Below are 27,896 nucleotides of genomic sequence, written 5' to 3'. Positions count from 1 at the left end.
TAAAATTACACTGGCTACCCATCCGTAAAAGAATCACTTTCAAGGCGGTATGCATGGTTTTCAAGGCCCTCCACGATACAGGTCCCAGGCACCTGAAATCTCTTTTCCACTGGCATAAACCAGCAAGAACTCTGAGGTCAGGACAACTGGCCCTGGTTACAGTCCCCAGAACTAAAAAAGCTCGCTGGGGTGGTAGGAGCTTTTCCCTTGGAGCGGCAGAGGCCTGGAATAAACTCCCTCTGGTGCTCAGACAAACTCAGGACCTGATGGTCTTCAGAAGAGGACTTAAAACATGGCTCTTTACTCTGTAAGCACGCTCCTTCACACCAGCCTATCCTTTCAGCGCCAGGACACCTCCGGGTAACAGAGCGCTCTACAAATGTGTAAAATAAATAAATAAATAAATAAATCTGGGCTCAGTTGCATGCAATCAGCTACCTCTTGAACTGCGCTCAGTGAGTGGCGTTGCTGTGTTCAAGAAAAAGCTCAAAACTTGACTTTTTGTGCAGGACAAACCATTGTCATTCACCTTTCGACCTCTGCTTTTCGCGCCGGGACACTCCGTGGAGTAGCTATGTGCACTATAAATTACCTTCATCCACATCGTCATCATCACCATTAAATAATTGCAGGACAAAATTTTCAAAAATGTTTTTTGCAAAACCTACAAATTAACGTTTTGATGATTTTGTTTAGCAAAATAAGTAAAACATTACAGTGGTGGCTGGCGTCTATTGGGGAGGGCGGGTACGCGCGTGCGTAACTATTAATATTAAAAATAAAACTTACCTGAACCAATGTCCCCTGCTGCAGACCTCTTCTGAGGAACTGGATACTACGGTGTGGGCACCAATCCTGGAGTTGCTCTCATGCTGAGAGCAGCGCCCTAATTGGAGGGAGCGGCCTCACTCGGCGCTCACCAGCACCCTAGAAGCCTGCACTTACTCTAACCCAGGTGTCCAAAGACAGCTGGATTAGAGGTTTCAAGTTGTGCAACCCATGCTCCTCCCTGCTGCTGTCATTTAGCAGTGGCTCCGCCCCCGTTCTGACGCTCAATTCAGGGAGGATGAAAAGTAAAATGGTAATGAATTACCATTTTATTTTTCATTTTTAGGGGTAATTTAAGTGGGGCAACGCTCCTCTGCTCCAACGAAGGAGCCGCCCCTGAAACTTTATTCACATCTTTCTTACTCATCAATTCAAGCGACATGTCTGCAAATCAATTCTTTAAGGAATTTTCTGAAAAAACTGGTAAATTCATCAAAAGGGATAACTGAAGAAAACATTCACAACTTAATAATTTAGCTGAAATGGAAATTTATAAAGCCTCAATTTAAACTGTTGAAATTATTTGACATACTTCCTATGGTTAATTTGAGCCAGTGACTGCAGGTTGGGCCCACTGACACTCCTTTTTGGGAACAGGTACTTATTTCAGGTCAAGAGCCTTTGATCCAGAGCAAGGAAGTGAAAAACACACAAGATGGAAAGGAGACAAGGAGGAGGAAGAGAAAGACGGAAAAACACTGAGAAAGACCGAAACCAGGGATTAAAACCTGCAAAAGTGGAATAAAGTGGCAGGGAGTGTTTGATGGTGGATGAAAGAGGATTGAGTGAAATCAAGGCAAAGCATCTTTCGTATTCGGCACTTCGACCTTCGTTAGCATTGGCCGCGGGCTTCTTTGCAAAACATTAGGCCTGGGCACTTATTCTTTTACAAATTAGGCACTGTATATTTCCTAGACAAAATGAAAAACTGAGACAACTGTTTGTTCAATACAATCTAGATTTGAAATGGTGGGCCATGCAGGGACATTAATGTGAGCTGTCCAATCCATATCCTTTTCCCTTCACAAAGTTCTCAACACAATGCAGATGACAGGGGAACTCTAGTCATACTTATTCTCTTCTAATCAAAGACAGCTCAGGTAAAGTGAGTTACTGCTGCTCTGTGCACCTCTACCACAGAACTAAACCCTGTATCTCATCTCTTCAAGATCAGGAAAGGTATCTACTTCAAGTAGATATGGTTTCATGGTACATCATTTTGCATTATTCAAAAATTAAGCGAAATTCATGTTCTCAAATTGTCAATAATTATACAATATGGAATGGTGCTTGAATAAAATACATATTAATCTGAACGCTCACAATCCATCAGAAATCAATATTACCTGATCTAGGACTGCAGTAGTTCTACTCCTCTCTCTACATTTGTTCCACTCCCTCCTTTGTAGTTGTCAATTGCGAGTTTTCATGCCAGGGGTGTATACCGCCATTTCCTTTTAACAGATGAGCATAATAGTGGGCCAGTTAGGAAGTGGTAGTGAGTGTGTGAGTGAGTATGTGAGTGTCTAAGTATGTTCCTAACCAACTGAATGACTAGATAAATGACTGGGTGAGTGAAAGAGTCTAAGAGGAAGTGAATTACAGAGGGAATGGTTGGATTTTTGAGAGAGAGAGTGATAGTGGAATCGACTGAAAGAGAGAATGAGATGCAAAGTGAAATGGCGTGAGTGAATATGTGAGTGAGTATGTGAGTGTTTAAGTATGTTCATAAATGATTGAGTGACTGGGAGGGTGAAAGAGTCTGAGAGTGAGTGAATAAGAGAGTGTGGTAGGGAGTGGCTGGATGATTGTATGTGAGTGAGAAGGGTGATTGAATGAGATAATGAGTGATGAAGCGAAAGTGTGTGAGTGAATGGCGCGAAAGTGTGTGAGTGAATGGCAGCAAATGGCTGAGCTGGAGAAAGACTGAGGCAAACACTGACAAAGAGTAATAGTCTGAGGGAAAGAGCATGTATAAGAAGAGTGAGTCCATCAGTATCTGAATGAGCGACAACATTTGGCACTGCATATTAGAAAGCACTTCTAGGTGTTGAAGAAAAGAGGTACTAATAGAAATGTATTAACTGATCCTCCCTTGTCCTCCCTAGAGTGCCGCTGCCATAACCATTCTGAGAGCTGCCATTTTGACCTGGATGTCTGGCTGGCTTCAGGGAAGAAGAGTGGTGGCGTCTGCGACCAGTGCCAACACAACACAGAAGGGCACCGTTGCCAGAGGTGCCAGCCTGGATTCTACAGGGACAGCAGCGTCGCAGTCACCTCGCCCGTCGCCTGCAAGCGTAAGGCAATATCACCATATACTCTTTCTCCAAATGAATGCAGAAAAGCAGACAAAGATATGTTAATATTCCCAGTTCTGGAATGCAGTGGAAGGACTTCTCTGTGTTTCCTTGCAATCCAACAGTCCTGGCAGGGCTGAGAAACTGCTTCCAAACATGGCCATGATGCACAGTAGGGATAGGTCAGTTCTGAATGTAAAAATCACACATTTTCACATGTAAATTAAAATGTTGAAATCGACTGTAGGCGGTTGTCCCTGATATTTTGGTGAATCTCTGGGTAACTGTCTATGTTGTGAGAGGGAGAATTAGTTCAGTTTGTTTCTACCCTGGTGTGCGGATGGTTGTTGTTGGATGTGCCTCACCTCAGTGATCAGAGATATTGGAACAGGAGTGTCCAACCTTTTTAGTAATAAGAGCTACTTATGTTCAATGAAAATCATCCCGAGCTACTAACAATATTGGTGTTCTAATAGTGACCGCGTTAGACAACATTACGTTGTTGGGCATCAAATACAAGCTGTGATCATCTCTGTGCATAAGACAGGGTTGCCAGCAGTAATGCAAAAAAGACTTTGTCAATGTTGAATGCATCTACTTGAGTAACACATAATAACTATGACTGCAAAGCCCCTGGCACTATGTGATGGAGTTATTTTACATCCCCCACGCTACATGATTGATCACTAAAATATCAGCCTTATTATATTTTGGAAATTTACCAGTTTTTCTCAAAATTTTGCTTATGAGTTCTAAAAATACACAAATTTTTGTCTTAAATACACTCAATTTTGTTATACTTATATTAATTCAAACTTGCAAAACCTTCTAATTTAGTATGGTGGACTGCACTCAGGAGAGATACTTATAGGGAGCTGGAGAGCTACCAGCAGGACACAAGCTAATCGTCGGAGAAGCCTGCCTTGGAACATGTAAGCAGTTGAAATCGGTCAATGAAAGACACCTGATCAGGAAAGAAGTAACAGAATGCTGAACAATGCACCTAAACCTACATCTACTTACAAAGAACATGGTCCAGTAGCAGAATATTGTTGTAAAAATACTGTCTGGTATAAATATTATGTCATAAGAATTTTCTCCAAAAATATGACTGCATTGGAGTTAATTATAGTAAATCTAAACCCATTAGACAATATTTGTAAGCGCTATGTAGGACATAGAACCAGATTCATAAATTGGATCTCAAAGTGTGGCGTGTTTGCGCTTGCGAGGAAACTGCACATGTGGCTCTGCCCCTTTTGTAAAGGCCGTTTCCCTGTGGTGACCCTTCAATCACTTACTCTCCAACTAAAGCTTGCTTCAGCCAGCCAACCGTTCGAACAGAGTAACAGCTGTTGAGTGAGATGATAATAGTGGCAGAACATTCCCAAAGTCCTCCCAGCGGCACTTTATCATGTTAGTCTCTATTCACTCCATTAAATAAAAGAATTGCCATTCCACTTTGCATCCGTAGTGCCTAGACTACCACTGAAACGCCACATTCTAAAAAAACACAATGTATCATCCTGGTCTCTACGCACACCCTTCCCCCGCTATCTTTAACCTCACTCTTATGCCAGTGTCTCCATCTAGTATCAAAGAATGATTGCCATTGAAAGTCAAAATCCAGTCTAAAGTACCACTGCCGTGCCAGTCTGTACAACACCTCACCATGCATTAAAGTAAAATTGTCATGCCAGTAACTTTGCATATCATGTTTGTATCCCAGCATCTACAGTTAAGTTGTCAGTCCAGTTGATACCCTATTCTTTTAACATGATAAGAAACATTGCCATTCAGGTTTCCCTGCTGCCTCATTGTATAAAGCACCATTACCGTTTACACCCATTGCCTTGTCAGTACACTCCTCAGTGTCTAAAGCAAAATATCTTTGCTTTTATAAATCCCAGTATGGAAAGTACCATTGCCTTTCAGTCTTCAGCCCCAAGTATCTAATGAACAGCTGTCAAGCCAGAGTATGTAACCCACTGCATTAGTATGCAAAACCCCAGCCATTATGGTGTCCATTGCCCCAGTATGTAAAGTACCATTGCCTTCCCGTCATCAGCCACAAGTATCTAATGAACAGCTGTCACGCAAGCCAAAGTATGTAACCCACTGCATTAGAATGCAAAACCCCAGCCATGACGGGTGTCCATTGCCCCAGTATGTAAAGTGCCATTGCCTTCCAGTCTTCAGCCCCAAGTATTTAATGAACAGTTGTCAAGTCAGAGTATGTAGCCCAATGCATTAATATGCAAAGCCCCAGCCATTATGGTGTCCATTGCCCCAGTATGTAAAGTGCCATTGCCTTCCAGTCTTCAGCCCCAAGTATCTAAAGAACAGTTGTCAAGTCAGAGTATGTAACCCACTGCATTAATATGCAAAACCCCAGCCATTATGGTGCCCATTGCCCCAGTATGTAAAGTACCATTGCCTTCCCGTCATCAGCCACAAGTATCTAATGATCAGTTGTTAAGCCAGAGTATGGAATGCACTGCATTAGTATGCAAAACCCCAGCCAGGACGGGTGTCCATTGCCCCAGTATGTAAAGTGCCATTGCCTTCCAGTCTTCAGCCCCAAGTATCTAATGAACAGTTGCCAAGTCAGAGTATGTAACCCACTGCATTAATATGCAAAACCCCAGCCATTATGGTGCCCATTGCCCCAGTATGTAAAGTACCATTGCCTTCCAGTCATCAGCCACAAGTATCTAATGATCAGTTGTTAAGCCAGAGTATGGAATGCACTGCATTAGTATGCAAAACCCCAGCCAGGACGGGTGTCCATTGCCCCAGTATGTAAAGTGCCATTGCCTTCCAGTCTTCAGCCTCAAGTATCTAATGAACAGTTGTCAAGTCAGAGTATGTAACCCACTGCATTAATATGCGAAACCCCAGCCATTATGGTGCCCATTGCCCCAGTATGTAAAGTACCATTGACTTCCTGTCATCAGCCACAAGTATCTAATGATCAGTTGGTAAGCCAGAGTATGGAATGCACTGCATTAGTATGCAAAACCCCAGCCAGGACGGGTGTCCATTGCCCCAGTATGTAAAGTGCCATTGCCTTCCAGTCTTCAGCCCCAAGTATCTAATGAACAGTTGTCAAGCCACAGTATGTAAACGACTGCATTAATGTGCATAACCCCAGCCATTATGGTGGCCATTGCCCCTGTATGTAAAGTACCATTGCCGTCCAGTCATCAGCCCCAAGTGTCTAATGATCAGTTGTTAAGCCAGAGTATGGAATGCACTGCATTAATATGCAAAACCCCAGCTAGGACGGTGTCCATTGCCCCAGTATTTAAAGTATATTGCCATGGAAGCATTGGTGTTGCTCTGCTACATAAAGTGGCCCTTCCTACGCGTTCACCTTGCTTCTGGTGCTTACTGAGGGGCAGCAGCAGCAACTGTAACTGTTCAGGCTGCCCCTGCCGGAGTCCCTGAGGTTGGTGCAACTGTCTGCACCAGTATAGCAGCGGTGCAAAGCCAGACTGCTACCCCACTATTACATCCTGTGTTCTCTTCGCAGCCTGCAGGAACCTTCCTGAAGGCCCTCTCCCTCAAGCTCCCTCTTCTTCTCACATGATTGAAGACAAATCAGCGCAAACAGGCTCACACTATGGTGAAGGGCAGATTTGGGAACAGCGCATTTTGCTCGAGAGTACGACCCTGTAAAACGAGGGTGTATTCCATTGGCGGGCTGACAGTGGGCAAGGGCCAATCTAGGGAAGGTCACCTTCCTTGACTAGTTGGGTCCACGACGGATGGACCATGTGGTTACGAAGGCAGCTGACCCAACTCACAGGTCCAACCTCCACCCCAGGGATTGCCCGGTGGCTCAGAAGATCAATATGATTGACCTGGGAGAATGGAAACATCAGCCAGACTAGAACTGAAAGAGAAGAAGCAAGCATCAACGCTTCCACTGGAGAGGTAAGAAATGATAGAAGAAAACCATTCACCACCCACAGCGGTGACATCTAAAACCACCAATAGAGACTCACTTCCAACGGCACCAAGATGAACCGCTCAAGAGAGGCTGAGTGGCCAAGGGCATCTACAGGATTAGTGGATGTACATGGACAATTGACAAAAGGTGAAGGACAAAAAGTAGGACAACAACATTAGTCTACAAATCACTATCTACAAAAAAAATCTGGGAAATAAAAATTTAAGAATCACCCAAACCAAGTAAATAGTGCTTAGCAAAGAAAAGAGTAACGCTTACTTCTTGCAACATTGCCGAGAATGTTACCACCCATGTCTTACAAGAAGATAGCCCTTCAGGTCAACGCACCTACAGACAGGAAGTTTAAGTAACAGTATACATATATTAGGCTGAAAAACTCTTCCCTGATATATACTTACTGACTTCTCCAGCGTCCAGCCAGAGACTTGGAGTGCCAGTTACATAACTTGCAACGAGGAGGGAGGCTTTTAAATGGACTCTTTCTTCACTGCCCTCGGTGTGATGTGGCGGCCATGAGAAAACAAGAGGTCCTGGCTTAATAAGAGAGCTTATGCCAGACATCTGAAGGGCTGGGGCTCAGATGAAAGGCCTGCCGCGGGTCAGCTCTGATCTCTGCCTGGCTGGGGCAGTGCCAGCCGGCTCGGCTGCTTCTGAGGGGCCGGGGCCGCCTGCCTCCGGACAGTGCATTCCAGCGGATTCCCAGCTCCTAAAATGAGCAGAAACGGCGGCTTTAATAACTCCCAAATAGTCCCGGTTAATACTCTGCTGCCTGTGCTCTGTCGATAGAAGCCACGTTCACAAAACAAACTCTGCTGTGAAAGAATCTTTTTTTAATATGCTTTTTTATCATTGAGAAAAAAGCTGCAGAGGAGTGGCCTTCTGTAGGGTAATAAACAGGTGTTAACAAATTCAATAGGCCTGGTTTTGCTTTTACAGTGGAAAGTGAGTGGGTAAATATGTATTTGTGTTTTGTGTGAGCAAGATTACAATTATGTGACAGTGCTTAATTTGTAATAATGGAAGTGCCAGGACCCGAGATATTCCTGAGGAGGCCTCCATGGTTAGCACTACCCACTGGCCCTGAGCACTTTCAAATTCTAGCCATTGCAACTATTGCACAATACAAGTGCTACATTTTGTCTATTCCAGGTCACGTGGTGTTGTAAATATGACTGGTACCCGCGTATGTTTTTTTAAAGTATATTGAGCATGCAGTTGATGAGCTCTGCTTAAAAATGGACAGAGAGTGCCACCATGTGGTAGACTGTCATAAGTAAGTGCCATTGTTTACAAATAGAAGCCAGTGCTAAGCACTGGCAAACACCGGCACAAATTAAGCACTGACTTAAAGTTATTAACTGCAAACAATAGTGTTTAAGGGCTGTGTGGGTGCAATACAGAGGAATTAGAAGAACCTGGTCTTCAATTACAATTGGTCCCCGACTCCGTGGGGGCATGCTGGGGCCAGAATGAACAATTCCAACCAGTATCTCCTTTTCTTTTACAAATTAACCACTGCTCAAACCTTAACCATAACAATTGACCTGCCCCTTACCCCACCCCAAAACCTGCCCCTTCGCTTTTATCTAACCCTACCAATAGCCCATATCCACCGAAGACCCTCATCTTAAATATAACCTTCGCCATAACCCTAAACCTAACTCAACCCATCCAAAGCCAAGTTCCTAATTACAGTCCCATCTAAAACTGATAGGGCTTCATATAGGATTGAGTATTAGAAGAAAATCACGAGGGTTCAGAAGGGGGTGATGACTCAGGTCGAAAATCCACCAGTGGAGATAATGTGATCGAGGAAATTCAGTGGGTGGAGTTTCCTCCGGAATTACAACTTTACAAGAGCATATTTCCAGAATCTCCTTTGCATATTTGTTCCAGGATACAACATGGTTCCCTTCATCATGATTCTCTCCATGCTTTTATTTTGACTGCCACCTCCTCGCGCCACCTGAGCCTCTTGGGATTCTCTGTGTACACATCTTCGTACAAAATGTCACTGTGTTGATATGGAGTGAGACCGACGACAAGATTTATAATTTGCAGATAATGATTGCTCTCAAGACTGTGATCAATCGAGTAAATAGTAATCTGGTTAAACAGCGCCAGAGGGGCTAATGTATTGTCAATTATGGATTTGGATTTTTCAGAAATACATGTCCACGCAGGTGAGATATCACTAAGGACTTGTAATCCAGCTGCCAGTAAAGCAGCAGCCATTTTTTGTTGCCTGCTCGTCTCTGCGCCTGAATTGAGGAAGCGCCTAGAAGAGGATATTCCATATAAAATCTTCGGTGTCTGTATGCTGTTTGCAACAGATTTAAATTAAAATCCCCACTGACTAACAATCTGGTTTCCGGGTGACATGTTCTTAGGTTCACCACTACAACGCTGTTTTTTGTCCAACAATCCTTTCTTCACGTCGTAATTCTGGTTTATGTAGACATGTACTATGATGGTTCTCAGTCCATCCAGCTATCTTCACAGCCTGAAGCCAAGGTTATTGTCCATCTAGGACCTTAATACCGAAAGGAGCATCAGTTCCAAAATACATGGCAAGGCCCCCCTTTGGCCACCCACGTACTGGCAGGTGTAAAGATTTCAGTGAAGCCAACTAAGAGAGTAGATACTTCCAACCAGGTTTTTTGTAGTATAAGGATGTGAAATGAGTGCAAATAGGCAAGAAAGTCGGTTTCGTCTCACTTGTGACGCAGGCCAGCTACGTTCCAGGAGCAGATGCACTGGATTAGATCAGTTAAGTGTATCCCCTGGTGTCTGCGGAGGTGCCAGAAACTAGGATGTAAGGCAACCAGGCACAGTCTTGTACTTTATCAGTGTTAATTTATCCCTGAATGTTGGGTGGATCGCAATGTTTTGTGGTACCTAGCTTAAACTACTCTTTCATGTGGTCAATTCTGCTCCAATAGGATTTCGTAAAATGGAGCACGATTTCTACTTCTGCTTTGTGGCTTGCAAATGCAAGCTACGCCTTAGGGATCAACTTTGAACATGTGGTTCCTCCCTAGACTTTGGGATCAATATGGGAGGATATCCGTCCCTGTGGAATACAGTAACCTTTATCCCCAAGTCCCAGAGATTATCTTTAAGATGCCAGACCATCTGAGAGAGAGTCAAGGAAACAAATGTCACCAAAGTGGGCTCCCCACACTGTGAGCCCCTTGGTGGTAGACATTTGATGGACTTTATGACAGGGGATTAACTGCCTTGAGGCCATGCAAGCCTCGGAAAATTCTCAGGATGTTTCCACAGTTTAAGATGTCCTGGCTTCCTCTGGACCTGAATTCGGGTTGAAAAAGGAGGGTGGTAATGCAAGTATTGTTCTCTATCATTAAATGCTTATCCGGGAGCTAGCTGGATCTGGTCTGGGAGCTCCTTGATGGGGGAAGTGCTGATTAACTCCATCTGATTTGCCTCATCCAGTCCGTACAGTTACGTTGCACACTTCTACACAGTGTTCTGGGTGCTCTTCTAGTCTATGAGCGGCACAAAAGGGGGTGGTGATGGACGGAGCATCTGAATCAATCAAACACTCACACCCAGTCAAAAGATCTGGGTTTAATCCATCACCGTTCTTTAGCCCACTCTGCCACCCCAGTTCAGACATGGCCATATGCAAATCAGTCTGACCCTGTGCCTCATGGGTACAGTCCAGCCCGAACTGCCAAGCCATGTCTTCCCTGGACCGGAAACAAGCTTCCGAGGACCGGTTTCTGGCATTCCAGCCGTCTTCAGCCCGGCTTGCTTGAATCGGAGTCCATCACCACCCCCTTTTGTACTGCTTTTGGCCGCCATAAGTGTGGCAGGGTATGCTCAGACGTGAGTCCCTTGCTCACTTTGCCACTGGATTCAAGCAAGCCGGGCTGAAGACGGCTGGAATGCCAGAAACCGGTCCTCGGAAGCTTGTTTCCGGTCCAGGGAAGACATGGCTTGGCAGTTCGGGCTGGACTGTTCCCATGAGGCACAGGGTCAGACTGATTTGCATATAGCCATGTCTGAGCTGGGGTGGCAGAGTGGGCTAAAGAACGGTGATGGATTAAACCCAGATCTTTTGACTGGGTATGAGTGTTTGATTGACTCAGATGCTCCGTCCATCACCACCCCCTTTTGTACTGCTTTTGGCCGCCATAAGTGTGACAGGGTATGCTCAGACGTGAGTCCCTTGCTCACTTTGCCACTGGATTCAAGCAAGCCGGGCTGAAGACGGCTGGAATGCCAGAAACCGGTCCTTGGAAGCTTGTTTCCGGTCCAGGGAAGACATGGCTTGGCAGTTCGGGCTGGACTGTTCCCATGAGGCACAGGGTCAGACTGATTTGCATATAGCCATGTCTGAACTGGGGTGGCAGAGTGGGCTAAAGAACGGTGATGGATTAAACCCAGATCTTTTGACTGGGTGTGAGTGTTTGATTGACTCAGATGCTCCGTCGGGCTGAAGACGGCTGGAATGCCAGAAACCGGTCCTCGGAAGCTTGTTTCCGGTCCAGGGAAGACATGGCTTGGCAGTTCGGGCTGGACTGTTCCCATGAGGCACAGGGTCAGACTGATTTGCATATAGCCATGTCTGAACTGGGGTGGCAGAGTGGGCTAAAGAACTGTGATGGATTAAACCCAGATCTTTTGACTGGGTGTGAGTGTTTGATTGACTCAGATGCTCCGTCCATCACCACCCCCTTTTGTACTGCTTCTAGTCTATGAGACACATCCGGCGGGAATTCTTTAGGTCTACCTTCCACTGTGTTAATTAATCAATCAATCAATCAGAACCTTTATAAAGTGCACAACTTACCCGTGAGGGTCTCAAGGCGCTGAGGGGGGTGGGCAGGGATGCTGCTACTGCTCGAATAGCCAGGTCTTGAGGAGTCTTCTGAAGGTTAGCAGGTGCTGGGTGTGCCGTAGGAGGATGGGGAGGGTGTTCCAGGTCTTGGCCGCGAGGTGGGAGAACGATCTGCCGCCGGAGGTTGCTCTTCGGATGCGAGGGACTGTGTCAAAGCTCTCTTTTTCCTTCTTTTGTCTTAGCTTCAGCATATTGGTTGGGTTTGGGCTGCCTTGCAGGTTATGTCCAACTCTATTTCTACTATCAAGGGCTCCAAGTGTAACATGGACTGCGTCCCCATGGTCTGTCCCATAGGAGGCGAATTGTCCATCGGTAGCTGGGCTGAGCGGTTTTGGAACATCAAACGAAAGCCGTCATGCGGACATGTCTGGGGGCGCGAAACTCACGATAGCGCCTGCATGGAAAAAGAAGGACACACCAGCAACGTCGATGTGGCATGCACGCCTGTGGAGAATCCTCTCTATATAGCGCCTCGCAGACATCTTTAGAGACAATTACAAGGCTTTTGAACACAAATGGGGTCCCCTAGTAACCTATCTCCCGTGGTTTATCCTCAGGGGTTTGTCTGCCTTCTGTAAGGGCTATGCACCTCTTTCAGCTCTAACTTGTCCCAAGTTGCAATTAGTCGATGTAACCCCCGCTTTTTCGATCAGAATAAGACCCTGCTTTTGCTACCCAGCTTTCTAGATGTACCTATGTTACCCACTACCTCATCATGCGACATCACCACCACCAGGGACGGGGAGGGGGAGGGTTTGGGGGTGTTTGTGTTTGTGTTCTGGTCTGTGGACTCCTCCTCAAGGCTTGTTGTTTCAAAACAGATGTCTTCTACATCACCTGTGGGGGGTTGTACGGACCCTGGGACGTATGGAACTGGGCTCTAGTTAGGTGAATGATTTTGACCCCGGGCCCTACACGACCTACTGTATTAATGTTGTCATTTTGGTGTATGACGCTCAATAAAAAGAATTTTGACAAAAATAGAAAAAGGGATTACATGATTAATTTTAAACATGACATATTTGCACTTGATAACAGAATGTGATAAATCAATTAATTATTTATTACTAATCCAGTACCCAAATATCTTGTGTAGTGAGCACTGGACTGCTAGAAATCACTCACAATAGTTTCCCCTGGATTGAGTTAGAGAATGTCAGGGTCTGCTCATTGTGAAGGTCTTTCTAGTTTCCTTTCTAACTCCGTAAAAGAATGCAGGACTCCACCCAGGAGCCACCATGCCATCCGCGACTTAATATATAAGTAAAATGTGTCAAACTTCACGTATGATGGTCTCAGTTAGGAGTAAAAAGCTACAAAGGACAGGACAAACCTCCTTGGTAATATTGGTGTTTCTTGATTGAAGATAACAGATGGCGCAGGACATGACAAGCAAGGTACCAACACCACCTAGAGGAAAATCCCTGCATAAGGAAGAACCCTGCTGCTGAAAAGGGAATCAGAAATGAGGTTGAAAAATGCATCAAAGAAGGCAATGAACACAATTGAAAATAGGGGGAAGAATGAGTTGTGATGCATCCTTCTCTTACCAAGGTCTCTTTAAATTTTAAATTGCATCACAGGAAAAGATACCCCCTTGAAATGGGAGCTTCGGGCAACAAACACCAAGAAGGTGACCCTCTTCACTGAAACAGATGTAAGGCTTGTCACGACCACTGCTCCAGGAGAATTGAATTTTTCAGAATCTGCTGGCCTGGGAAGGTGTCCAACCATATATTACTTTCATCCTCCTCGCCTCCATAGTTCACGTTTTGTCATCCATTCATGTAGATCAGCGCTTCATTAGATACGCCCACTGATCAACCCTCCAGTTGACGAGGCGAGTTGTGCTCACTGTACAAGCCACTTGTTTTTTTACAAAGCGTCAGTGCAATCCGTGCACCACACTGCACCATATCTACAAATTGACACATTGGGTCTAGAGCGACAGTTTGTAGAGCCCTGCATCACATTATACCTGCACCAGGTATAATATATGTAGGGTAGGCGTTCGTTCCCATGCAAAAAAGCCTCGTCATTTTCACTGCGTGACTCTACTACTTGAATGCGTCAAAATCCTTACGCCTGCTCAAACCAGGCGTAAGGATTGGCGCAGGACTTTTACAATGGGACTCGCCTATGTGTTCTGACGCATTGCTAGAGTTGTGTCAGTTTTGAACAACCACCTCCAGCAGTGTGTCACTTTTGAGCCAACAGATGCGTCAGATTTTTTGACACATCTGTAAATCCTTGCGCCATGGGGCACGGTATTGTAAATAGAGCACATCCATAGTGTTGCATTGCCATTTGGTGCAGGTGCAAGGAAACTGATGCATTAATGCTGATGTGTCAGTTTCTTGTAAAGGAGGCTGTGTGTGTGGAGTGTGAGGACCTAAAACATGCTGCCTTCTCTTCCATGGACTCGAGGCCAAGGGAACATGATGAATTAGGCTGTGTTGATTTTTTTTATCCAGCACGCGATTTCAGAAGAAACGTGACAAACTACTTAAGAAATAATTAAATAACAGATGTTTATTCTGATTAGAATATTCTGTACTGAATCTCAAAATAGTATTTCTTCCCTGCTTTATCCTTCATTAGATTCAGGAAGGAGGTAAATGTAACTACTTTACCCTCCTTTATATTACAGAATATCCCTCTGAATGCTTCATTTTGCATTCATTTACAAAAAAGATTGTTTTAACTACGTTTCCTAACATGGCAGCAACGAACAACACTCCCTGTTACTTGTCATTGCACCAGGAAGTCAGAGAGTAAAGCTCTCACTGTCGAGATCTGTCTGGACCTACAGACAACCCGAAGCCCCCAAGTGAAGACCCTCGTCTACATTTCATCATTCGTGGGTTGATATCCTTCGTACTATTAAATTGGGCATTAGTAGTGCCTTTTATTTACAGTGCCATGAAATAGCAACTTGTGGTGGCAAGCACTATATAAAATCCCAGGTACTGTTTGATTACAGGAGTCCTCAGAGCTATGCAATGTAGGATAGGGGGCCTTTATTCCTCATATAAGCCATTTACAAAATGCCAATCATAAACTACAAGGTCACTTGTCACTTTAATAACAGTGTCTGTCATCACCAAATTACATTATACTTATCTTATTGGTATCGAATAGATGAAAAGCTGAGTTAGAATAGTCAGGATTAGCACGTGCCACTCAGGCGACAGAGCGCTGTGGCTGGCACTCAACCTACTGAGCTATCCTGTTGGTGAAACAAGGTACCAGCTGAGATATCCAGAGTAACACAGTACACCGATCCAGCGTGGCTAGTCCCTTCTCACCTGTCCACTGCCCCCCTCCCCACCACCCCCCTCCCCTCCCACCGCCTTTAGTTCACGTGCCAGAGCTCCTCAAAACCCACGTTTGAAAGTGATACCGCTGTAGCTCACACAAGTACCCTGTTCACAAACTCCGCTGCCAATGAAATGGCACCACTGGCACAGGGTGGCGTGGGGTGCATCGGGACCGCGGAGTACCCTCCTGCCGCCCTGGCTGAGGTGGGTCAAGCCGGGACTCCCGCGTGACCCGTGGCCTGGAGCATGAGAAGATGCGGAGCTCTTTTCACGGCCTGCACCTGCGCGGCACGGGCGCAGAGGCTCGCGCACGCAATGCCCATCAAAGGGGCACAGCACGCGCCAGCTGCCAAATATTACCACGTGTTGTGCTCTTTAAAATTCTGTTCTGCGGCGCGTAAAATAGAATGGGGTTGGGCACATTGCCGGGAAATAAACCATTTCCTGGCAACAGATTTTTGCTTGCCCATCACAAGAGTAAATCTCCAATCCTATTTAATTTGGAAATGTTACACTGCAAAAGTCTGTGAATACCCACAAACTCACAAATCTGTTAGGGTAAACCTGCTGTACAAGGCATTCCACCCATTGGTTACCTGTGGGAGGGGATGTTCTCCTCACAGAAAATTGCACAACAATAGTGTAATATCGCTTGGAAGTAAACTGATTTACGAGGGTAAATTGACATTTTATGAATTAGAAATGGGAATTTGCACCGAAACGCATGGCATTCTTGGATGTATGTCGAAAGATTGACAATAGAAACAGCTACCCACAGGGGCGGCTTCTCCGCAGAGATGCAATCAGTACAGTAACGGTAGGCATCTGCAAAATCACATCATATTTTGTCATAAAAGTTTATTAAGTTTGTTGACACTATTGCAAAACTAAACTTTTGAAGTGAAATGTGGTTTGCAGGTGTCTTGTGCCGATATTTTTGCCACTTTCTTCCGCAGGTTCCCGCAAGTTTTTTTGTTTTTTTTCATGATGTGGCACACTTGGGCCCCAAAAAGTTTTGTGAAATTAAGAAATGCAAATTTTCACCAATTTCATGTAACACGAAAGTCAGGAATTTTGAGAATTTTGCCAGTGTACTTCGCATATCGCCCACGTCCATGAACGTCAATTTCCCAAATGCCTTAGTTTCTCTCACGCACACATGCTTACACATACACCACGCTCTCTTACATAACCACACACACAGTCACCCGCATGCACGCACAGAACATGCACTTAAAAGCATTTCTTTTTACTTACCTTAGCTGCCAGGGAAGGTCATGTTCCAGCTAATTGTATTTGAGTTTTTATTACACTAAAATGAATAGTGAAACATTATACACTATTAGTGTAATACAAAAATTGAGAGTAAAGAGAGTAGAGTCCCAACTGAAATCCATAAGGACGAGCTGCCACTGGGCTCCCAGCACTGATTTTGACACCTCTGATGACAGAGGTTGCAAAGGAGTGCCAGGGGTCGCAAGGGGAAAGCCAGTGGTGCATGTCCAACTTCTGGCGACCCCTAAATTAAATCCATGCCCAGGTCTTGGTAATGGAAAGTTGGGCTAACACTTTGCCTATAATTAACTGACCTGAGCACATTAATATGTAAGTTTATTTGATTGATCAAAATTACACAAACCTAACGCCACATTTCTATAATGTAAAAGAATAATATATGTACAATAAAATAAATTGACACAGCTTGGACATCATGTAAATTCAGCCCATACTAAACTAGTGACAGCCATGCCCCTGAAGCCAGGACCCTGTTCAGTGCAACAAAGGGAAATAGTCCAATGTAGACAAGAAGTACAGGAGTCTCAGCCCCAGGTTGGGATCTTCACAATAAAACTGAGAATGGGCTGAACGACCTAGTTGCAGATAGAGTGTGTAAGGAGGTTTTCTCTCCACATATTTGGCCCAGATCACATAAGTACATATACATGTGTATATTTAGCCATATGTGTGTTTACAACTACTCCCTGGTGTAACTCTAAATATTTTTGTTATTCAACATTTCTGAGTATAGTTTACATTCAAGTGTAGACGTACGTTTTTTCGATCCCCTCAATTCAGGTAATGGAGCCTTCTACAACAGGATTTACCAGAGTAAAGTTACCACTAGTAACTTTGCACACACAGATGGAGATGTCTGCTACTGTGGCAGAGATCTCCCTGTAGGGAAGTGTAGAGAAAAATATTAAAGTTCCCTATTCTTTTTTTTTTTTAAATCTAAAAACATATTTTAATATATAGTATAAATGTAAATACTTCTAAAATATTTATTATTAATTCAGAACAAATAAAATAAGATTGTATAATAAATTATCTCAAATTTCATGTGAATGGATTAATTAACTTAAATATAATAATGTAATAATGTAATCTATAAATCGTTTTAAACAATAATCTTAAAAATTCCCAACCTCACCAACATTTTCCTTTAATATGTACTAAACTGTGTATATATTCTGTGTTGAATTTCATTTTTTTAAAACAAAAATGTGAAATTGTAATCATGTTTAATTAAGTTTATTATTTAATTTTAAAATATTAACTATACATTTTTTACATGAAAACATATATAAATGTATATAGTGTAAGTGTCAAAATCATTTAATTAATTTAATATTAGTTTCTACGGGGGCTATTTCATCTACGTTACTCAATAATTTTCAGTAGAAATGTGTTGCAGTACCTGTGAGTAGCCATGTGTGGTGCTCGACTCACTCCAAGGCTGGATTGGAGTACATTTACATCTATCACATTTAGGACTGTAGTAACTTTAGACGTGTAGCTTGTGAATAGCAATGTTCTTCAATTTTTTGTGCTTATATGTTACTATTTTCATGTCCCTCTTCAAACCCCTCCTAAAATCAAGGACTAAATAATTTAGAAAGTCAGTTACCATAGGTTATTTGCCTAAGCGCTCCCATTCATATGCAAGTATGCTCCAGTTTCTAGCCACTCCTTCTCATCCCTCCTTATTTACTACCAACAGTGGGCTAGATGTATAACCCTTGTAAATTGCACCTCGCAATTTGAGCTCAATTGTGAGTCGCAAATTGTGAGTCGCAATTTACAATGTACTACAGTGTCAGAGGCACTGATTGCGATTCCCATTGGTGTCACCAAATGCGAGATTCATTAATATTAATGAGCCACTCAAAATTTGCTACCCCATTGGGAAAGGCTGGCCCCCCAGGGATGGTGGCTCCCTGGGACCGCTGCCTGCCCCTATAATATATTTTCCCTTGCATTTGCAAAGGGCAAGGGTCCCCTGGGGACCCCTTCCCTTTTGCAAGTGCATTACCACCCACTTGAAGAGGGTGATGATTTGCGAGTGTTTTGCAACCACAATTGCGGTTGCAAAGGCATTCATACTTGGCTTTGGGGTCGCTATTAGGAAGGGAACACCCCCACCTTATAGCGACTCGTAATTCCTAAATAGCGAGTCGTAAATAAATTGTATCTCACTATTTAGGAATTGTACATGGCTCTGTGACATTTTGAATGCGCAAACGGGTCGCAAAGTCTGGCCCAGTATATGTACATGTGCTTCGATCCTTGCCTGCTTGACAAACATCTCTGCTCAGAAATGATAGGCAAGGTGTAGCAGAGGTCTCCGTTCTTAAGTTTATGATTAGCATTTAGTAGTTCTTGGGTTTCACTACTGTAGCTCTACTTCACAAACTACAAAATGTTGTTTGTGAATAGCCCCATTATATTATTATTATTATTATTATTGACATTTATTTGGCGCGCGGCTACCCCCGACGGGGGTGTCCCGGCGCTAAGGATTGCGAGCGGCAGGAGGGAAGATTTAGTAGCCAGAGAATAGAAAGGTCTTTAGTTTGCCCCTGAATTGAGATTCAGTGTCAATAAGACAGAGACTGATGGGTAAGGAGTTCCACAGTTTTGATACAACTACTGCAAATGCTCTACCACCCTTCCTTGCAAGGCGGAATCTGGGGGGGAGTAGAAGCCGGAGGTGGTTAGATCTGAGGTTGAGGGATGAATGGACTGGTTTCAAACGCTGTCTAAGGTATCTGGGGCCCATACCATTCAGAGCCCTAAAGACTAGTATGAGGGCCTTGAATCTGACACGAGCAGTGATTGGAAGCCAATGCAACTTCCTTAAATGGGGTGAAATGGAGTGGCGGTAGGGGACTTTACAGATCAGCCTAGCTGCAGTGTTCTCCACGATCTGCAGCCTGTGTAGTAGGTGGGCAGGGAGTCCCAGATAAAGACTATTCGCATAGTCCAAATGCGAAGTAACCAAGGCATGGGTTACTGTCTTCATATCCTCAGTGGGGAGAAAGGGTGAGATCTTTCTTAGCATGTGTAGTTTACCAAAACATGATGAAGTGACTTTCTAGATTTGTGTTTTAAAAGATAGTTCATTATCGAATTGAACACCAAGGTTGCGAGCCGTTTTTACCGGAGAAGGAGGGGGATTGAGTTCGGCTGGCCACCAGATGTTGGGTGGCAAGGGATTTGCTTGATTGAAAAACAATACCTCTGTTTTATCTGTGTTAACTTTTAGCGTGTTCAAGGTCATCCACGCTACGATGTTCGAGAGGCAGGTGATAAAGTCACAGCAACAAGTAAGTATGCTTTTTATCCACAGCCAGGGTGTAATAATGCTCAGTCATGGAGCTGGAGTCGGATTCCGTCACTCCGCGTTTATTTCTGTAACTAAAATACCACAATTTGAAAAGTTTGCTAATAAAAGTGGACACATTTAAAAAACGTATATATAACATAAAATTGTAAATAGGTAACTGTCACTAAAGGAGATATGTTCCATCTCAGGGCTATGGGCGGCATTATGGACTTCCCGGTTTTTCACAGTTACCCCTCTATAATTCTGTATTTTTATGAAGTTTTTGAAAGACTTTGTAGGTATGGAAGTGTCCAGTACAGGTCCCAGCCAAAGCCAGTTGATGCAACTCGTAAAAGAATACTGATGTTCTGATAATGGTAACTATAGAAGCCCAATTGAGATAGTAGTGACATGTGTGTGATCTAATACAAAAAAACCTTTAGTGGCTGTAGCACCCTGCCGTTAGCTGAACATGATTGAAATTTCTAGTCCAATGACCTGCACTGGTATCATCTGTCAGAGAGCAGTTAACTTTCTCCATAAGGACCTCTCCTGTGCTTTGCGCCTATGACCAGGGATGTTAGGCCCAGTAGAGGCACAGATTAAAAGGGCCACCCCCCTGGGCCTTACAGTGCTATATCATGCTGGGATTAAGTATCGGTAATAGCATTACTCTGAGTCCTTTTCTCGCCGTGGTGATGAATCACACATTGACGCCCGTGTGACTCCATGTGTGATTCATTGAGGCAAGATGGACGAGGAGGTAATGGCTTCAAGGCCCAGGAGAGGAGAATCCCCATCGCTGGTCCTCACAACCATGACCCAGTGCTTTTAGGCTCAGAGGAGGGAGAGAGAAAAATGGGCCTCTTTCCCAGTGCCTCTCAGTGCTTGATCATGGCTGCACGTACCAGAGAAGCCACACAGCCTTGGTGATAGCCGTGAGGTCTAGGGGGATGTGGGGGTGGGGGGGCCTTGCCTGGGCCTCACAACTATGACCCAGTCACTACGGCCCACCACAGAGAGAGAGAGAAAATAAATGGGCCTTACAGTGCTATATCATGGCTATGAGACCTAGGGAAAGGACTCTCCGCCTCTGGGCTTCCTCACCACCACCGTGTGGCAGGAACCACATGGTGCCTGCCATACGGTGCAGGGATTTTTAGAGGTCACCATACGTGCCCACATGCCCCCATAGCAGAGGGACAGGGGGGAATGGTGGCCTGCTAGGGGCCCCCAAAGACATTTTCTGACATTCTTTCCGTGTTGGAAAGGGCGACATGAAAAGGCTGTCGGAAAGTTCCATCATGATCCCGACGGCGGACGCCGTCATTAGGGGGTTATAGTGGCTTCCGACACTCTGATGGGCTCCTTGAACCTGCTGGAAGCACATCAGAATCCCCCCGCAGGTTTCGCTCCGACTCCTGTCATCCTAATATGGCAGTCAGACTGAAACCTACAATTTCGGGGGAAAAGCCTCCAACAGCTGGTCGGAGGCTTTTAGCTCGATATCGAAATCGGGCCCTATATGACAAAGCCTCAGGTATTTAAAAAGCTTGACAATCTGACTGATCACTGGATCCAGGAAGCAGGCTCATGTGTCAGCTTGTAGGTGGACTCTCTAATGGCTCCCTGGAGAGAAGATATTTTTGTTCAAATCTCTCTTCTTAATCTATCGGTTTACAAGAGAGGTCCTCTTTTTCTGCAGGAGAAATTCCAAAGATACATTCCAAGCCATCCGCCTCGGACCGAACACGACCATCGTTTGATTCTTCCTAGAATCAACAAGCTTCATTGTGGAGGGCACACTTGTTAGTTGACAGATAGTTAGCAGCCAAAAATCGGAATGTTTTCTCTCTCAAATGATCTGTGACCTCCCATTCAGTAAAGTTCTTAAGGCCTTGCTTTTCTAATAAACAGGAGGGACTCTTGTGTTGCAATACTCATTAGATATAGCGTCAGGAAACTCTTTTTGACAGCAGATACTCTCTATGGGCCCGATTCACAGAACTAACTTACGACAAAATCCTAAACTTACTACTTTTGGTATTCACAGAAGGCATTTAGTAGTCTTAAATTAGGATTTTGTCTTAAATTAGGATTTTGTCTTAGATTAGGATTTTGTCTTAAATTACGATTTTGTCTTAAATTAAACTTAAGTTTGTCTTAAGTTAAATTTAAGACAAAATTGTAACTTAAGACAAATCCCAACGTAAGACTACTAAATGTCTTCTGTGAATACCAAAAGTTTAGGATTTTGTCGTAAATTAGTTCTGTGAATCGGCCCAAATAAGTTTCTATAAATTACAAATAGAAACATCTACTGGCAACTGGATAAGTGGATATCAGCAACAGGACCGGCTCCATTCAGGATTGGCAGCAGGACACCTAAGGATGCTCATAGAGACTACTGTAGTGGTTCTAATGTGTCCTTCAGGAAGTAGAGACTTAAGAACGCCAAATAACCACAGACATCATCACAGATGCTTAATTGAGGTCCATCTTGATGCACAGAAGTCACAAACTAAAGATAACTAGAGTTGAAGGGTGTCAGATTTTCCACAATACCAACTTGGCTTGACCATTCTGGTCATACTTAAGTCAACCACTAGAACGAGACAAAAAGATTACACATTGCGCTTGGAGTCAATTGTATGCTCGCGACATGCAATACTGGAGAAGTGTGTTTGCCTGTACTGAGAGAATGTACTGGCATTTGTGGGATGCCAAGATAGGCAAACAAGTCTTAGTGAATCTTCTTTCTATGTCAAAGATATTGACCAAGTTTGATTCAGCGTTTGCTGATGGTGCAGACCCACCATGCAGCTTTGGTTTTAGGCTGTCAGCTCCGATTGTTCATCCTCAAAAGCACCGACAGTGATTCACAAAAAAAATCAATAGTGTTCAAGCATCCCAAGGGATCCCCCTTCTAAGCGAGTGTAAATAGAGAGCGGTGTGCACTGTACGCCTGACCCTCCCTGACCCAGAAATGGCATTCCATTCCCCAGCTGTCCTCAAAACAAAGCCCAGCTGAGGCTCTGCGCATCAGACAGGGCTGCCAGCCGTGCCCTTTCATCCGAGGGTGATGCCATGTCTGGAGAGCGGCGGCCTGCCACTTTCACGGCAGCTGTGGGCGAGAGCTTGGCCCGCGCATGCGCAGATGCATGTTTTGCTTCTTACCGGGTGCCAACAGAAAGGCGCTGATGAAAAGGCCTTCATAGCAGCGCGCGCACCTGCTTCTTATTATCACAGCAACAAAGGATTAAACCATTGTGCTATGGTATGATCCGATGAGACAAGAAACGCTTTGAATTGTGCTTCGAGGCGGGCGGACTTTCTCTCTCCTCAAACCCAGCCTATTGTTTTGCAAAGCTGCAGTAACCTTCTTAGGCACAGTCTGGGCGTGCACGCTGGTGGTGGGTGTGTACCCCTTGCAACAAGCCATGCTGCTATGTCAATACAAGGCACAGCTGCTCAGCACCCCTCCGAGAGCCACTGTGACCTGCTGTGAACCCAGCCTCCCTGGAAGACATTGTAGGAAAGTGCCTTCTGCCTTATAAGATAGCACAGTGGGTTAAGGTGTCTCCTGCACAATTGTATGCAGGTCACATGCTCTTATCTTGACCTGGATAAATTACAATGGCATGATACTGCAGAGGAAAATTATTCAGTACAAAATCATGCCTTTGTTTGGAAAAACATTTTAAAAATTCAGAGGGGGCGACAGTAATTCTAGCTGTAGGACTAATTAATAGAGACAGCTTCACCTGTCTTGTTAGTCTCGTGTAATTAAAAAAAACTCATAATTAGAAGTGTATACTTAGATACAAGCACAGATGGGTGCTAAGTGAGCCCTCTTCAATCATTGGTTTATTCAATTGTCATTCACGTTTTGCTGCTTGGTCACCACAGCATGGAGCATGGGGCAGTGGGCCAGTCCACTTCAGCCATTGGCTCTTTTGCACTGTCTGTGAACATATGCGCGCATGACTTAAAAAGAAGTGCACATCATTGTCAGGGCTACTATGCCAATACCTGTCTTTGCCAGTTTTTTATTTCCATTCATTATTTTTTTATTTTTTAAGTCATCCTTCGCTGTTAACGCTATATCTTCATGTTGAAGTAATTCAAACCCAAAGGTATGTTTTCTTTGTGCTGATGAGAATCATCTTTAGCAGTACTGTGCATAAAATCTATAATGACTGTGTATGCCTCTTCTGAGTACACCTGCCTGTAATGAAGCAACCGTACTGTTTTATTTCAACTATACGAAATGGTTATTTTTTTATTTAAAATGTATATTGCAATCAATTTTCAAGTAACCGCATGTTTTCTATTGTTTCTTTTCATTTTTGTGACACATTATTTCAAAAGATAAAGACTAACTTTACCCTTCGCACCAGCTAGCCTAAGTGAGACCTATTGAATTTACCAATGCCTATTAAGATTGTATTTAAGCGTTTTGTAAAGTGTCAGCATCTTGCCTTGTGGTCACCTCCAAGGATTATAGCATCACATATATAGTATAGGCATGCAGGGTTCTGCTTTCCTGGGAACTGCACACTACACGTCTAAGCGTTATCCAGACAAGCCCTGGAGTGATCCCAGTTCCCAGGTTTTGTTGTATTGTGGCTGAAGCTTTCCCTGAAGAGGTCCGATTTTGAGACCTTCTTGGAGGTAGGTGACTCGGTTGAGCCATTAGGGGTGTGTGATGGGGGATGACGGTGTTCTGTAGGTGACAAGAGCCTTCAACATTCAGGGATGTGCTTAGAGCCCCAGCTGCCAGAATGTGTCTAATATGGAGTACTTGGTGTTACCTGATCTAAGGTCTGGACCAAGGATCCATAATGCAGCCAGTGTCCTCAATCAATCAATCAGTGGATATATATAGCGCAACTAATCACCCGAGGGGGAGGGGTATCCTCAAGCCTACTATACACAGAGCAGGAGTGGTGTGGTCTCTTGACCCAGGAAGCAATGACTTAGACCTGCTGGAATCCATGTGAGAGTCATACTGGAAGAATTGAGTCCATTGGCAAGCGAGATTGAACATTTTTATGGTTATAAAGACTGTAAATAATAAGAAATGGGAAACGCAACCTTAGGGCCACAAAAGAGATGGAAAAATGATGTTTTGCCAATGGGTTAGACTTGGGGCTTAGGGCGTATGCTGGAGACGTGTATCTAACTTATGTATTGTTTTTGTAGTGGTACAGGGACAGATGATAGCCAGAGGAGTTGTGTTGTTGGTGGTGTGTTGCCGCAGTAGAGTATTACAATTCAGCATCTTGTTCGTGTCCATTATTGCAAGTGCCAGTGGTCCAGGGACTTTCACAGATTTCCCAGAATTTGATTTGACTATGGTTAATAGGTCAGAGGTGATAATGGGCCAATGTAGGCAGTGGATAGGTAAGTGGGGAAAATGCAGGTCTGTGACCTTGTGCAGGAGCAGGGATGGGGTCGCTAGCTGAAGCAGGTAAGGAGGCTGTTTGGGATCTGTCTGAGAGAAAGAACCTCTGGGGTGCAGGTGGGCAGTCACAATAAAGTTGTTTACTGTGTAAAACGCTCCAAGCTGCCCAAGAGGATGGGAGTTCCGCTCCATCAGTATGTTCCTGTTCTCAAGGTCATCCAATCATAGATTAAGGCAGTCTGTGTACTTCTGGAAGGTCTGAAAGCCATTTGGGCTTTAACTTGGGTTTGCGGTTGGGAGTTTGGACGTTACATAGTTTAGTATATTTGCGAATTGAGGAGTGAATTGTGTGACTCGCATTTCTTTGGTACATGCTGGTGGGGTTTCAGTTTGTCTGAGAGCTTAAAACCCTCTTGCTTGGCAGAATTATATGGCTGATCTGCATGACTAGTCAGTTTTTGCTTTTCCTACATGGACGGTAGTAACTCAGTTGTCTCTGGTATGGTGGCTGTAATACAACATTTTTAAACTTTCAATTACCGTCTTTTCATCCTCCCAAGGAGGATAAAAAGAGTACCTCTAAGTTTAGTAATAACAACACCTGCTACTAACTGACTCGAGGCAAGTCGCTTACAATGGCTATAAAAATGTAGGTGTCATCTATGTATCTGAAACGAATATATGATTCTTCCACGATTACAAGTTCCACGCATGGCTTTACCACGCGAATTTTAGTTCGCATGTGTCTTTTCCACGCAGCATTTTACTACGCATTTTTTTACACCGCAATAATCACGTTACAAAACATCTCACGTCCCATTGAAATTTACATAATGATAGTGATAGGCTACATGCAGTACGAAGGAAAAAGATTGATGGTTTAAACAATAAAAAACAACAGATTTCCTTACATTTTATTTTTCTTTTTTTCATAATGCCCTTAAATAATACCTTTATTTTCAAAGTTTATATTCTTATCTGTCCCCTGTGCGTCTTTCACCATCAGCCCTTTCATCCACCGACCACGGAAACAAGCGTCAAAACACGTCTATCAAAACTGATAAAGGACTTCTGTTATGACGGTGAGGATCTTTCCGTGTTCGTTTTGAGGCATTGTAGAGCGTTTTTTTTAAGTTTTCTTCTATTTTTTTTATTAATATCCGCTTGTTTTTTTGGGGGGGAGACCCCCCCCCCCCCCTATCCCCCCCAGCTTCCCCCTGGCCCCCCCCGCCCCCCAAGCCCACGCAGATCGTAAAGGCAGAAGGAATACCACTCGCGTGGTAAAGACGTTCGTTGAAGGCACCCGCGGACAAAAGACGTTTGCGTGGTGAGTGACCCGTGGTAAACGTTATGCGTGGTAAGTCCTTCGTGGTAAATGATGTTTCCCATCTGAACCAATCCCACAAATCAGTTTAGAAAGTGGTTAAAACGTGTTGGGACAGGAATGTCCACTGACTGGTGTACAGAAGAGTTTTCCTGCCCTAAGTGTCCCACTGCGAAGATCTGGTTTGCTGGGTTTGGATTCTTGCCACAGCCTCTAATTTAGGCGCATCTTTGTGTAGCTTTCACGCAGCGCAGCAAGCCACCTCACTGTGCTACACTGCATGAAAGGGAAGGGGCAGGAACATAATCTGATGCATTCCTGTCCTTTCCATACGGTAGGGTCCTTTCGGCTGCCTAGCACCAATGCAGACACCATTGCACCGTAGTGAATTGTGCCTGCGTTGCAGACAAGATTGTTTTTGTGCAGTAAGGGACAACATCCTGCACAAAAACAATCCCCGGAGGAGTTTTCCTCTGTCTATGTGTGCTATTCTGCAGCACACATAAAAAGAAGAAAACATGAGTAGAAATAAAGATATTTCTCCTTGTTACGCCTCAACAGAGAAAGCGTAGCATTTTGATGCATTCTCAGTAATGGTGAAGTTAGATTTTTAATGAAGTTGGATTTGTAATAAATATTAAGGAAAGGTAACTACTGAAAAAGTGTGTATATTCACCCTGGGAACTTTTACCCCATTGGTACGGAGTGCCCAGAATTCACCACCACCCACTAACCAGTGCTAGACATATTTATGACGCTTCCAGGAAACCACTTCAGAATACATTCCGGACCTGTAGAAGATCAGTAGAGGACTGGACCTGCTGTCTGTGACCTGAGAAGAGCTCTGACAGACTAGACCTGCCCCCTCTTGTTGCCAAAGAAGTGGACTCCAAGAGTCAGTTGGCTGACCTTCTGTGTGGCCAAGGGGATAATGAGGTGAAAGAGGAGGTAACATTGTTTATGGATGCAGGTCTGAGGTCACTTATGGGACCTATTGCGGCCAATGGGTGGGCCACACTCTACATGCAGTCTCTGCACTAGCATTTCTCTGCTGGTCTTTCGTGCAAAACAAACCAGTAGGCCCACAGGAGCTGCTGTTATGCACGGGCTCTCATCAGCCATGGTGACAGGGTCTTCTGGCAAGGGACCTCACAGACACCTTAATTCAGCAGCGAGTGCAGGGTGAGGATGCCAATCGGTAGTTTTAAGTAACATGAAATATTAAAATTGGTGTTTTTGGCTCTTTCACTCTGATCTGAGGCCTAGGCCTC

At 44.3% G+C, this 27,896-nt stretch overlaps 1 protein-coding gene across 1 annotated transcript in view; it reads left to right on the top strand.

Moving 5' to 3' along the window:
- Positions 1-27,896, top strand: part of LOC147693022 (netrin-4-like) — a 168,887-nt gene that overhangs the window by 66,262 nt on the left and 74,729 nt on the right. The window contains exon 4 of the mRNA XM_086939264.1: positions 2,937-3,125. Within this exon, the coding sequence (XP_086795390.1) occupies positions 2,937-3,125 (189 nt within the window). The remainder of the gene's footprint in view (positions 1-2,936; positions 3,126-27,896) is intronic.

This window comes from Lissotriton vulgaris, chromosome 9 (genome assembly GCF_964263255.1).
Source record: "Lissotriton vulgaris chromosome 9, aLisVul1.2, whole genome shotgun sequence".
Taxonomy (NCBI): domain Eukaryota; kingdom Metazoa; phylum Chordata; class Amphibia; order Caudata; family Salamandridae; genus Lissotriton; species Lissotriton vulgaris.
Note: the sequence above shows the minus strand (reverse complement) of the source record. Positions and strands in the feature narration are given on the sequence as shown.